Genomic DNA, 14,442 nt, shown 5'->3' with positions numbered 1-14,442 from the left:
CAAGTAGCTCTTTCTTCACACAAAGTAATGAGTGCTATCAGCGTGGGATCTCAAATTGATTCCATATATCTAAATTTCCGGACAGCTTTTGGCATTATTCCTCACAAGAGACGCAATGATTTTCCATTGACTGCTGCATACTGGTAGGAAATTGTGATTTCCTGTCAGAAAGGTCGTAGTACATAGTAGTCAGTGGAAAATCATTGAGTAAAACAAAAGTAATATCTGGCAATCCCAAGTGAAGTGTTGTAGGTCCTCTGCTGTTCCTTATCTGTATACGATTTGGGGGACAATCTGAGAAACTCTCTTAGATTGTCTGCAGTTGATGCTGTCATTTATCCTCTAGTAAAGTCAACAGAACATCAAAACCAATTGCAAAATGATGATACTTGCTGGCTGCGAATAGTGACAATTGTCTCTGAATAAGAAAAAGTGTGAGATCGTCCACATGAGTTCGAAAAGATATCTTGTAAATTCCTGTTGCATGATAAATCACACAAATTTATAGGCTGTCAATTCAACTAAATACTTAAGAATTACAGTTACAAACAACTTGGATAGATCATATAGGTAATGTTGTGTGAAGGACAAACCTAAGACTGCATTTTATTGGCAGAATACGTAGAAGTTGCAATAGTTCTATTTAAGAGACTGCCTACACTACTCTCCTCCGTCCTCTTCTAGACTGTTGCTGGGTAGTATGCGATCCTTAGCAGACACGATTGATGGAGGACATAAGAAAAGTTCAAAGGAGGCCAGCTTGTTTTGTATTATTGCAAAATAGGGAAAAAAGTGTCATGGATACGACAAGTGAACTGTGCTGGTAATCATTAAAACAGAGGCATTTTTCATTGCAGCAAGATCTTTTCACAGTGTTTCAGTCACCAGCTTTATCAACTGAATGCAAAAATCTGTTATTGCACCCAAAATATACACATGGAGAATTGATCATCATAATAAAATAATAGAAATCAGAGCTCGTACAGAGAGATTTAAGTGTTCAGTTTTCCAGTGCAGAGTTAGAGAGTGGAATGACAGAGAAATATTCTGAAGGTGGTTCGAGGAACCCTAAGCATGGTAGGCATGTATATCAATGAATATAATCCATTTTTGAACATATGGTGTAATTCAATAAACAGAAATATCTACTTATCAAACAGCAACAGTGGAAAACAGGAAAACAAAAGGTTAAGTTAATGTGCAAGCTTTTGGAGCCAGTGGCTCCTTTTTCTGTCAGAAGGGTTGAAGGGGCAGGAAGACTGATGAAGTAAAAGGACTTACAAGGTTTAGGAAATGTGGAGGGTTCAGAAAAGTCACCCACAATGTCGGGTTGGGAGGGGGGGGGGGGGGCTAACTGTACTGGATGAGAAGGAAAGACTAATTATTGGGAACTGTGCCAGATAAGACTTGGAAACCTGAGAGCTTAAGTGTGGAAGTTAGCATAATAAGCAAGACAGGGATTACTGACAAAACATGGTGCAAAAGTTAAGAGGAAAAAGTTAAGTGCATTGTATGTGGTAGAGGTGGAGGTCGATGAAAAATAGACAGGTCAGAAAATAAAGGATATAGAAAACTAAAAGGATCCAAAGAAATGAATTATTATCTACAAACATATTAAAATTTTAATTTAAAGTTTTGATTAGTTCATGTATAAAATTGTGTATTTTAGATAATCTATAGATGTTGCCTTCAGATAAATATTATTAATTTTATTTTGAAATATTGCAGTAGAACATAATCCATGTGAAGAAAATGGTGGATGCAGCACCCTTTGTTTATTGACACCAAATGGAGGTCGTCGCTGTTCTTGCCCTGAACATTTTGTCCTTGCGGAGGATGGATATAGTTGCATTGCCAATTGCACATCAGCTCAGTTTGTATGTGCCACAACATACAAGTGTATTCCATTTTGGTGGCGATGTGACACACAGGTGTGTTAAATATTTGAGTATGTGTGGCTTTTGTCTCTACGGAAAACACATCTCATCACATAGTCACTTTAGTAATTCGTAAAATTAGTGTAATAGTTACCCCAACACGCCTCAAAATCTATTAGAAAAAGAAAATAACAATTTCAGCCATAACTAAGAACTCAGGATACCTGTTATGTGGAGAATCATTGTCTGAATGACTGAGTGATCCCCAGTACTGCTAAGGATTTCTTCTTGGTAAGAGAACTAAAATAGAGTTGTGTATTTCTGATTTTGTAAAAAAATTTCATTGCCTGAATTTGAAATTTGCTTTTTTCTATATGCACCTTGGTTGTTGGACTTACTTGCTTAAATCTAACACAGCAAATCTACATGCCACAATATAAAATTAATGAAATCAGTTCTAATTTTAGTTGTCTATTTGCTGTTGCTTATGTCTGTTGTTTGTTTCACAGCATCTGGTTGCATTCAACTGATGCTGCAAATTAAGGATAATGAGACTGAAGTCATATTTTAATGGTAATGTCTTCTTAGATCATGTTGACTGCTTCAGACCCGATAAAGCACACAAATTTTCAGTAACTACCTACATCCAAAACATAAGCCACCTACTTTTGATAAATGACCTCCAGCCACTTCACATTATTATAAAGGGTGAAGAAATTAGACCTGATAGAGGAACTTGAAATATATGTACCTAATAGTAAATGAAACAGTCAGTTTCTGCAGCAGTCATTTCTGCATCAGTAAAAAAAACTTGACTTCAAATATTGTTAAATGAATTTTTGTGTATACATTTTTCTATTGCTCAGAAATGTGTGTTTCTAAGAGAACGCCAAAAAAGACCTAACTCACACTGTCAGATATCACGTCTTTGATAACCATAGTTTAGGAAAGTGTGTGTTTTTGGGGCAAAATATGAAACAGTGCTGTGTGGAAAGTGTGGATATATGTAAAACAAGACGTGTTTGCAAAAAACAAGTTGTAATACTTAAGTCTGCAAAAGTGATGGATGTTATACAAAAGAGTTTGTGTCATGCTATCACATCGCATCACAAGATGAAAAACGATCCATTGCTACAACACTAGATACTGTTACCGCTTGATTTGTGGTGACAGATGCTTTTTCTGATGTCTTTTTCAGACATTGCTGCAAAATGTGACTTGATTTTTGTTATACTGAATATGCAACATGAGATGAATTTACCCTGCAGTTGTTAAACAAAGAAGAGGCACCAGCAATAGCAAACAGATTACTACTTTAAGTATTGTTACGGAAGATCAAACAGTGGAAAGTCCACATTGGGGTATCAACAATATTATGAAAAGAATAGTACTGCTCACCACAAAGGCTCTTCATCCTTTTCATAATATTGTTAAGGATAGGAAAGGTTTTATTTTATTTTCTGCTGTTAGACTGTAGCAAATAAGGTACTGGATGAGGGCAAAAATCTGAAATCCATAGAGCTATGCCCTTACAAACTATAAGAATATTTGAATTAATAATTTCATATGACTGTTTGCAGCCATAAACACATAACTACGTTTTCATCGAAGGCACAGACAAACAGGAATCAGTATGGCTCATGCAGTTTCTAATTTGTTACAATTCTGCAACTCTTTACAGTATATCACAGTCTTGTAATTCTATATGTGTACTAATGTATATTAATTTAACATAGACAATAGAGTAATACACAGTATGCTGGCTTGCAAGTCCCAACACATTTCATATAAGGTTTATTAGGCAAGGAGAGAAACATACAGACTTACAAATTAGGAGGCTCAGCCAACAGTTACAAATGTATCAGTGACATAAGGTAAACATATTTGATTGGAGGAGTGCACTTACCAGCACACAATATTATGGTGTATAAGGATGTTACACAAAAATGGTATAAAGAAACTGCATTTTATGTCACAGAAAAATTCAGAAATTTTCATATTCTTTATGTTAATACTGTATTTTAAGATAAAGGTATCTGAAACTGTGGTTCTCTAAAATTTCTTCTTTGCAGGATGACTGTGGTGACAGCTCTGATGAACCCAAAGGCTGCCCAAAGTTTTCATGTCGTCCAGGGCAGTACCAGTGTGCCAATTCTCGCTGTATTCATCCATCATATTTGTGCAATGGTGAAGATGACTGTGGTGACAGCTCAGATGAAAAAGACTGTAATAATGTAAGTTACGAAACTTGTTGACATCTATTTCCCTTCATGAACTACTTACGGATGTATTTACACCTTACAAAATCGTCATTTTCTGTTACATGTAAAAATCTGTTTTTGTTGAACGTTAAAGCCTGGAGTAGCAAATAGAACTGCAAACTATTTCAGACATAATGTAAAGTGAAACAGGCTGAATAACGGCCAGTTTAAAAACTTATGTTGCTCTGCATTTTAATGCAGAATGTGTGTGTGTGTGTGTGTGTGTGTGTGTGTGTGTGTGTGTGTGTGTCAGTGAGAGAGAAAAAGAGAGAAACAGAGGAGGAGGGGGGGAGTTGATCACAGAGGTGTGGAATTTAAGCCTCATTTCCATCTGATTTATGAAAAAGTCATGACTTATTAATTCATTTCATTTTTAGTTTTTTCATGTGTCTCTAAATTTGTGAAGTGTATTGCAGTAATATATATACTTTGTATTTATTTGGTAGTGATCTCATTTTATTGTTTTTTGCTCTATACCTTTTGAAAGTTAGTTAATTAAAAAGGGGAACTATGTTAATTATAAACTAAAGTTGTTTTTACTTACTGTGACTATGAGATTTGTTTTCTTCCAGTACACATGCTTAAGCACCCAGTTCAAATGTAAAGGCAATGAAACTGTCAGCGATCACTGCATTCCACTCACAAGAAAATGTGATGACTATCCTGATTGTCTAGCTGGTGAAGATGAACAGAACTGCCCCCCAAAAACATGTCCACATAACCAGGTAACCATAACTCAGTTGGCTCAAACTGCTTGCTGAAGAGTACATCAAATCATGTTGAAACTATGTTCATAATTAATCAGTAGTGTTGCAGATACAGGAAGCTTGCAACATTCAATAGCTGTTTCATATGAAAATATTTCTGTAACACAAAATTACTTTTCAGTTTCTCTGCAGCAATTTAAAATGCATCCCATCAGTCTGGGTCTGTGATGGAGATGATGACTGTGGTGACAACTCAGACGAAAAAGTTAATTGCAAGGATAGAGTATGTCCTAGCAACCATTTCAGGTGACATAAATTGTTTAGTGACAACAAACCTATTATCTATAAATGTTGTTATGATTTCCGAGTTAATAAAACATAGAGCCTACTTTGCACAGGTGCAATTCAGGACGCTGCATACCAAATACGTGGCGCTGTGATGGAGATACGGACTGCTCTTCAGGAGAAGATGAACCAGAATCATGTTTGACACATTTTTCAAGAAGCTGTGACCCAACTTACTTTAAATGCACAAGTGGGACGTAAGTATTGTGGCACTATTTAAGTACAAAATGTACTAAAGTACATTTAGAAACTTTGGTAGCAGATTCCTTTCATCCAAATGGAAAAGTTCTTAATTTTTTTTAAATTATTGATCACTTTCAAGGTAAAATCCAGCAGTTGCAGTTTGCAACCAATAATTGAATGTTATAGAATTGCATTGATAATATAAGTTAACACATTAATAACTGGTTATTTTTGTTCTAATGTACTGCAGTGGCGGGGAATTGCACGTTGTTTGATTTCCTGCAGTCTGCACGATGTAACTGTCTTGCAGGTCATCTGTCTCTTTTCGGTACAGTCATTTGACTATACAAAATGGTATTTTTTTGGCTGAGTAGAAAAGGCATAAGAACATACCTGACAGACTGCAGCATAGTTGCAGGCACTAACGGCTGCTGGCAAAAGCAGTAGTCATCTACAGAGCTGTGACAACACTTGACCAGTTGCCACAGATGTGGTTTCCAAATATTACTGTATTGGTTAAGGCAGCTGCATGCAGCTGACATGCTCGGTCCTCTGCAGCTTTCAGGGATTGACTTATGCCATCTTAACTATAACTGTTTTGTTTTTGCTTGCAACCATAAACAAATTTATATTTCATCAACTTTGCATCATTTGCACTTTAAACTTTCAGTGTTTGAACATATCCACATTATGAAACAATAATTTTTAATGCTTGCATAAGACTAACACGTCTTATAAACTGTAATCATGATGTAATTGTAAACCACATGTAAAAATAATTGTCACAATCCATCACATTAGTGGTCATAACAATACATGCTTTTTATCGCATGCACAAAAATACATCTGTTTCTGCAGTGTCCATTTGTTGACCTGTTCCTTTGTTATAAAATTTAGTATAGTTGCTATACATATAGCAATGCATCGAGGCACAGAGACAGTCTGCAGATATTATCACTGAATCTTTTGGTGCGATTTGTTGAGAAAACCTGGACGTGGACAAAAAATAGTTTAGACAAGAAGAGAATAGAAGCTTTTGAAATGTGGTGCTACAGAAGAATGCTGAAGATTAGATGGGTAGATCACATAACTAACGAGGAGGTATTGAATAGAACTGGGGAGAAGAGAAATTTGTGGCACAACTTGACTAGAACAAGGGATCGCTTGGTAGGACGTACTCCGAGGCATCAAGGGATCACCAGTTTAGTATTGGAGGGCAGCATTGAGGCTAAAAATTGTAGAGGGAGACCAAGAGGTGATTACACTAAACAGACTCAGAAGGATGTAGGTTGCAGGAGATGAAGAAGCTTGCACAGGATAGAGTAGCATGGAGAGCTGCATTAAACCAGTCTCTGGACTGAAGACCACAACAACAACAACAAAATTAGGTCAAGGAATTTCTTCATATCTCTTTGTGTAACAGATTTGTGTATCACTTTCCGTACGTAATCCCTCTTCAATAAGTCTTGTCAGATAGTAATTTTATTTTACTGGAATTTCTGATTTAATGGTGTTATATAGACACTGTTTTTCACTTTAGGTATCTTACCCTGGTTTGCTTCTTTTATTATTCAACTTTTACCTTTTATACAGCTGCACTCTCAAAGATGAGCTGCATGTTTGTGCCTTGGTCTAGATGAGTAACATATTTTCCAAGGTAGTTTACAATCATTGTAACTTCTTTGACAGTAGTGAGTTAAAGTATGATAATGGCCTCATAAGCTGAAAACTGATTAACTGATAAATTAATCCATTAGAATGTACACAATATAGTGCTTTTTATTTATAATTATGTTGTTCTAGCAAGAAACAACAAGAGAATGCACTTGCACTTCTGACAGCATTTGAGCTAGTTACCAGCAGCAGTTTTTTGGTCCATGTGTTCTTCCAACATCACTTTACAGGTGCTGTTTACAAAGATTTTATTCAGGACAATCTTTCATATTACTGCAGGATGTACCCCTGCAAATAAGAGGGAGCATATCATTTATGCATGATGAGAGTTAAACATTTCATTCGTGTTGTTCAACATGTACTGGATGATTTATAGTTGCCATGGCAGATGGGTATTTAGTCATGTAACTGGGTGAAGACATTTCAGCCCACTTTGGTCAAGTATTTTATGTAGTTTATAATAGCCATGAAAGTTTGAAAGAAAATGCAAGTTCAATACAGTGATGCAAGCTGATCACTTAAGTAAATTAGCTACCTCTTGGACAGTCCTGGCTACTCTTTGTAGTACCAGTGCATGCTAGAGAATATGAAGAAAATCAGCAGTATCAAAATCTGAAAGGTGACTATAAAATCATCTCTGTGTTCATCAGACAAGTACTAATAGCAAGTCGTTGATATCCTCCCTTCCTGACCGTGACGTGACATCTGTGCAAAATTGTATGTTGACAGAATCATTGTAACAGTACCATCAACTACAAAAGATGTTCTTCAGTCACCATATACATCGTTTCCCATTAATACCAGCACAGAATCAGGTTTGTTGGCAGTTCAGTCTTGAGTGTTTAGCAACTTACCAAGCAGAATGATGCTGTGTGCTTGGTAGACAAACCAAATCCTCTGCGTACACATTACTGAGAAATCCAAGCATATAAATGTCCAGTGTTGCATGAGAACCAAATTCTCATCACAGAGTGTCTTCAGAATGCATGGTGTCATTGTGTATATATCACTGCAAGTTAAAGTATTGCCTTCAGCTATAACACAGTGGCAAATTCAGAATTTTTTCAACTCTATTTTCCCCTTCCTAGACTCGCTCCTGAAACCCATATTTCAGAAGGATAATGTATGTCCTTATGCAAGATTAGTATTGTTTTAATGCATTGAATGTGGTTATTTGTTACCTTATTCTGAAAAATCTATAAAGTATCAACCAGCAAACATGTTCATGACCAGATGATATGGTAACTTAAGCCATCATCCAACTTTAAGTAACTAGATCAGCAGGAGGATTATTCCATAATTACCTCTCTAAATCTTCACATTAAACTGAACATATGATATTACAGTGCTTTATATGCTATGGTGTTCTGTCTGTGTAACGAGTTTCATTCTGTTTTATCTTGGTACACAATTCTTTTGCATGTGAACCTAAAGCCCCCTAGGCAGGAAACATACATGCATTATTGGCGGACATGAGCGAAAGCTAGGAATTGATACGATTCATAATGTCACATACATTTATTTAAGAACTAACCTCTCTTGTAATCTCCCATTCCTATTTGATTCTATCTGCAAAACTTCCAGTTATCACTGTCGTGTGATCCACGTTAGAGGGTCATTCCAGTTTAAACTGGACTTTTATTCCATTCATTCCAGTGGTAGAGTGGTATGCTAGAAATGGTGACACTATATGGAAGGCCTCAACACTCATAACTTGCTGTAGTATCTGTTCACTCATCAGTCGTAAACATCAGACAGCAGTATCATCCAACAGATTTATCATCCAAATTGACATCATATTGTACAGTACTAAAAGCAGATCACAAATCCTCTGTTGTTCAAAACAGTATAATTTGTTTTCTCATGAAAGAATGTGTCAAGCCTTCTGAGTTTCTGGTTAGATTGCAGGTAAGGTTTATGTGTGCTAATATCTCAATCACCTGAGAGTTTGAACAAGCAAAAAAATATTGCTGTGATCATGAAACTCTTGAAAATAAAGCTCAGAAACCTTGTCCATGGTTTAGTGTCACTAATGGCAACTTCATTTGTGTTCACAGCATTGTGGAAAATTTCTCTTTTTTAACTGTTGTCTAGATCTCATTAGTGGTGGATTTAGGTGTTTGGAGTGTTCACAGGAATTTCTTAAGACTCTTTCTACTTATAAAAATAAGAATAACATAGAAGCTCCATGGTTCTTCTGTACACTTTCACTAAAACTTCCATGGATTACCCGACATGTACCTGTCATTGCCGTTCGACTGCCGCGTCTAGATTCCTCTCACGACTGAATTTCAAACATGCACACACAAACATGTGACGTGCAGTAGGTAGGATTCTGTCATCCCACACTCACCTGTAAAATATCGTGTGTTCGAGATGGTAGAAGGCTGAGTGGTTCTAGAATTTATGTGGAAATTCTCGAAACACTACAGCTTGTCATTGCTCCTTCCTGTGACTTCAGACTGCTACTTTGTATCAGTTTCAGTTATTAGTGTTCCATGTGCACGGGAGATCTTTATCTCTTAAGAGACATGACTTCAACAGATGTTCTGGCAGTTCCATGCATGGCTACTCATAGACATTTGCTGAATTCAAGTGGAAGAGCATGTCATAATTTTCCTGATTACGAGTATGTGCCATTGTTTACACACCTTTTTGTAGCCACTTGCTGGATCTTGCAGTGTAGGATGCCACACAAGATCCATTGGATTTGAATAGTCATGCTACCTTCATAGCAAACAAATTTCGCAATGTAGTGTATCAGACTATACATTCTACAGCGGATTTTGATCATTTAAATAAGTATAATCTTTATCATTTTCTGTGAAGAAAAAATAAATATTTCATTAATAACTACAGATATCTGGAAAATTCTTTTGAATCTCCAGCTTATTTCGTGTACTGAAGTCTGTTATCAAATGTCAGTTTGTATTCAGTACATTACTGTACTTCGCATCGTTAAGGCTTCATGTGAAGTTTTTGGTTTAGATTTTTTCATGCATTTGTTGCCTGAGGGCCTTGAATATAGCAGTTGTAACATGTCTGGACTCAATGCAAACTGAATTCCAGCACGAAGTTATGATTATTGACATTATTTAGCAGTATTGTCAGTGTGGTAGGAGGGGGAGTTGAGGGGGGGGGGGGGGGGACTGAATAATGTTTCCGTATGACTTAAATCCAATACTGTTTTTGTGAAGAACACATTTTTAAAAGTAGTCCATGCACTTCTATTGATACAAATTATTTTTTTCTTTGCAGTTGTATTCCTGGACGATGGCGCTGTGACTACGATAATGACTGTGGTGACAATTCTGATGAGAGGGACTGCAAACCACGAAATTGCAGTGAATCAGAATTTCAATGTCACAATGGCCGATGCATACGTGGCAGTCAGCGATGTGATGGGGAGTTCCACTGTGAAGACCATAGTGATGAAGTTGACTGCAATAACACTTGCAGTAGTGTTGAATTCCAGTGTGCAAATCCTCACTACTGCATCTACATGTAAGCAAAATAACAGCTGATTTAAATAGTTAAACATGAAGCTCAGCCATAGATAAAGTTGTACTTAAATAGTTAAAAGTTACTAAAATCTGATGGGAAGGTGAGAGGAGGAGAATAGGGAAATGGCAGTGGGAAAAATAATTTAAGTATGGTATAGTAACATCCACAAATTATTACCTACAGATGCTTTCAACAGCTTGTTAGTAACAGAAGAGTGGTTCAAAAAATTTACCGTTGTTCTCTTCTTCTTAGTATCTCTTAGCACAAAAGTCACATATTTTTGTGATTTGAATACATATTCCATCAACAGTCTCACAGTATATGGTTCCTTCTTCTGCAGAGTCCTTCAAATTTAAGATGTGCTTTTATCCCATTTTGTTGTGGTATTGTAATAATTGTAAATGCAGGGTGACAATTCTCCTGGAAAACCAGGAATTCTGGGAATTGCATTTTACCTGGAAAAATCAGGGAAATCTCAGTGAAGTCCATAGTTTCACAAAATCCCAGGGAACTCTGTGTTTTTAACCAAGTATTGTAATTGAATTTTATTGAATTTCATAAATTACAAATTTTAAAATACTTAATATCTCAAAATGTGTTAATTATTTGAATATTATTCCACATAAATTATTGATTTTGAAAACTGTGGTTAAATAACTACATGTGGCTGGTACAAAGCTCAGCTGAGAGGAAAGAAAAGTCATTATTGTAGAATGCTGCCCCCCACCCACCAACCCCTGCTCGCCATTAATTTATCAGGAGCTTCTTGACACCATCTGTCTCCTCATACCTGGAATTCTCAAGGATTTTTTTCCCCCTAAGTTTGAGTACCCACCCTGAAATGCACTTTTTTCCCATACATTTGTTATAACTTGTCTGCTTACATGCTCTGTACCAAAGAATTCCCTAACAGCTTCAGAATGATGGCATTGCTTTTATATTTCTGCTACATGTGGTTCACCATCTGCTTGTGCCCTTTCTGTAGGACAGTAAATTTGAGATTAGAACAGTGGTGAAAATTATTGACTATCTGCACTATTCCAGTTAATTGATGATAGGAAATGAAAATTTTTCATTTTGTTTTTGAAACCTGACAAGAAAGAAATCATACTGTAAAGCCTTTGAATGTGGCACTGCATCTGTTCAGGAAATCATAGAATGAAACGAAGGAGGAATAACTCTCCCATTTACAGTTAGAGAGATGAGATTATATCTTGTCTTCGTTTTTACTCTCTGTTGGTACTTCTTTGGTGAACCATTATGAACAGGTGTAATAGTTGCATAATGTACACTCCTGGAAATTGAAATAAGAACACCGTGAATTCATTGTCCCAGGAAGGGGAAACTTTATTGACACATTCCTGGGGTCAGATACATCACATGATCACACTGACAGAACCACAGGCACATAGACACAGGCAACAGAGCATGCACAATGTCGGCACTAGTACAGTGTATATCCACCTTTCGCAGCAATGCAGGCTGCTATTCTCCCATGGAGACGATCGTAGAGATGCTGGATGTAGTCCTGTGGAACGACTTGCCATGCCATTTCCACCTGGCGCCTCAGTTGGACCAGCGTTCGTGCTGGATGTGCAGACCGCGTGAGACGACGCTTCATCCAGTCCCAAACATGCTCAATGGGGGACAGATCCGGAGATCTTGCTGGCCAGGGTAGTTGACTTACACCTTCTAGAGCACGTTGGGTGGCACAGGATACATGCGGACGTGCATTGTCCTGTTGGAACAGCAAGTTCCCTTGCCGGTCTAGGAATGGTAGAACGATGGGTTCGATGACGGTTTGGATGTACCGTGCACTATTCAGTGTCCCCTCGACGATCACCAGTGGTGTACGGCCAGTGTAGGAGATCGCTCCCCACACCATGATGCCCGGTGTTGGCCCTGTGTGCCTCGGTCGTATGCAGTCCTGATTGTGGCGCTCACCTGCACGGTGCCAAACACGCATACGACCATCATTGGCACCAAGGCAGAAGCGACTCTCATCGCTGAAGACGACACGTCTCCATTCGTCCCTCCATTCACGCCTGTCGCGACACCACTGGAGGCGGGCTGCACGATGTTGGGGTGTGAGCGGAAGACGGCCTAACGGTGTGCGGGACCGTAGCCCAGCTTCATGGAGACGGTTGCGAATGGTCCTCGCCGATACCCCAGGAGCAACAGTGTCCCTAATTTGCTGGGCAGTGGCGGTGCGGTCCCCTACGGCACTGTGTAGGATCCTACGGTCTTGGCGTCCATCCGTGCGTCGCTGCGGTCCGGTCCCAGGTCGACGGGCACGTGCACCTTCCGCCGACCACTGGCGACAACATCGATGTACTGTGGAGACCTCACGCCCCACGTGTTGAGCAATTCGGCGGTACGTCCACCCGGCCTCCCGCATGCCCACTATACGCCCTCGCTCAAAGTCCGTCAACTGCACATACGGTTCACGTCCACGCTGTCGCGGCATGCTACCAGTGTTAAAGACTGCGATGGAGCTCCGTATGCCACGGCAAACTGGCTGACACTGACGGCGGCGGTGCACAAATGCTGCGCAGCTAGCGCCATTCGACGGCCAACACCGCGGTTCCTGGTGTGTCCGCTGTGCCGTGCGTGTGATCATTGCTTGTACAGCCCTCTCGCAGTGTCCGGAGCAAGTATGGTGGGTCTGACACACCGGTGTCAATGTGTTCTTTTTTCCATTTCCAAGAGTGTATTTGTTTGTTTTTACCATTCACTCCATTCAACATAATTTTTTCATAAAAATTGTAGTATTGTTTCTGCTCGGGTTATCAAATAGCCTTCTAAATTCCCTTATAAAAAATATTTTATATGATAAAGCAAGATGAAATAGTGCAAATTAAACTTTCTATAAATAAAGGAATACTTAAAAATGTAATTACAACCAAGTATGTAGAAATTATATGTGGAATAGAAACAGTTCTGTATGAAAAGATAAATCTTTAATCATCAACAGGAAGACTTGAGCCAGAGATGTTGTTCTTTGCAGTCTTCAAACTCATTCTGCATCATAACATATTTCTTTCTAACACATATATAGATCAGAATAGTAAAAGTATGGAAACTTGAACACACATGTAATTAGAAAGGGATCTGCTAGGCTGCCACTTTGGCTTGTGTGTGTGTGTGTGTGTGTGTGTGTGTATGTGTGTGTGTGTGTGTGAGTGTGTTTTATGTAAGTTTGTTCTGAAGGAGGACATTGTCCAAAATCTCACTATTGTTTCCAATCTTGTTTATGTGCTTGTGGACTGCTCAGTGTCTGAATTATATGATGAGTGGTTACTTTTACTCCTTCCATTATTTGTATTACATGAAGGATGTTTTTGAACCATAAATCTCACAATTTATGTTGTAAAACCTTAGTAAAAGTAAGTCAGCTGTTGTCTTCAGTGCTTTATTACTCCTTGTGGACTATCATATTAATATGTAATTGTATTCTTTGCTTGTTAGTGAATGGAAATGTGATGGTGATGCTGACTGTAGTGATGCATCAGATGAAATGAATTGTAGTGACACCTGTCCACCATGGCAGTTCACCTGCCACAATAAACAGTGCATTAACCTGAGGTGGCGTTGTGATGGTGACGATGACTGTGGTGATGGTTCTGATGAATCCAAGACCCTTTGTGCAAATGTTCCATGCCCTCCAGGAAGACACAGGTCAGTATGTCAGGCAGAGAAGTAGCTGGTGTATTTAACCGCATATTACATGTACAAATCGTTAAGAGCACATACCTGTTATATTAAAAGATTCCACTGATGAGAATATGACAATTTAGGATATTTGGTCAAACTTGTGTGTACAATCTTTCCATATTCAGATCATGATGTTTTGGGTTCTATAAAACGTAAACTGTTGTTGTTGTTGGTGGT

The 14,442-nt window shown here is 38.3% G+C and overlaps 1 protein-coding gene across 1 annotated transcript in view; it reads left to right on the top strand.

The window, feature by feature from the left end:
• The window catches only part of LOC124802490 (low-density lipoprotein receptor-related protein 1), a 735,000-nt gene that overhangs the window by 648,366 nt on the left and 72,192 nt on the right, over positions 1–14,442 (top strand). The window contains exons 54-60 of the mRNA XM_047263305.1: positions 1,729–1,931; positions 3,950–4,111; positions 4,711–4,863; positions 5,027–5,151; positions 5,244–5,387; positions 10,306–10,551; positions 14,020–14,229. Of these exons, the coding sequence (XP_047119261.1) occupies positions 1,729–1,931; positions 3,950–4,111; positions 4,711–4,863; positions 5,027–5,151; positions 5,244–5,387; positions 10,306–10,551; positions 14,020–14,229 (1,243 nt within the window). The remainder of the gene's footprint in view (positions 1–1,728; positions 1,932–3,949; positions 4,112–4,710; positions 4,864–5,026; positions 5,152–5,243; positions 5,388–10,305; positions 10,552–14,019; positions 14,230–14,442) is intronic.

This window comes from Schistocerca piceifrons, chromosome 6, assembly GCF_021461385.2.
Source record: "Schistocerca piceifrons isolate TAMUIC-IGC-003096 chromosome 6, iqSchPice1.1, whole genome shotgun sequence".
NCBI lineage: Eukaryota > Metazoa > Arthropoda > Insecta > Orthoptera > Acrididae > Schistocerca > Schistocerca piceifrons.
This window is presented reverse-complemented; position numbering and strand designations above follow the sequence as displayed.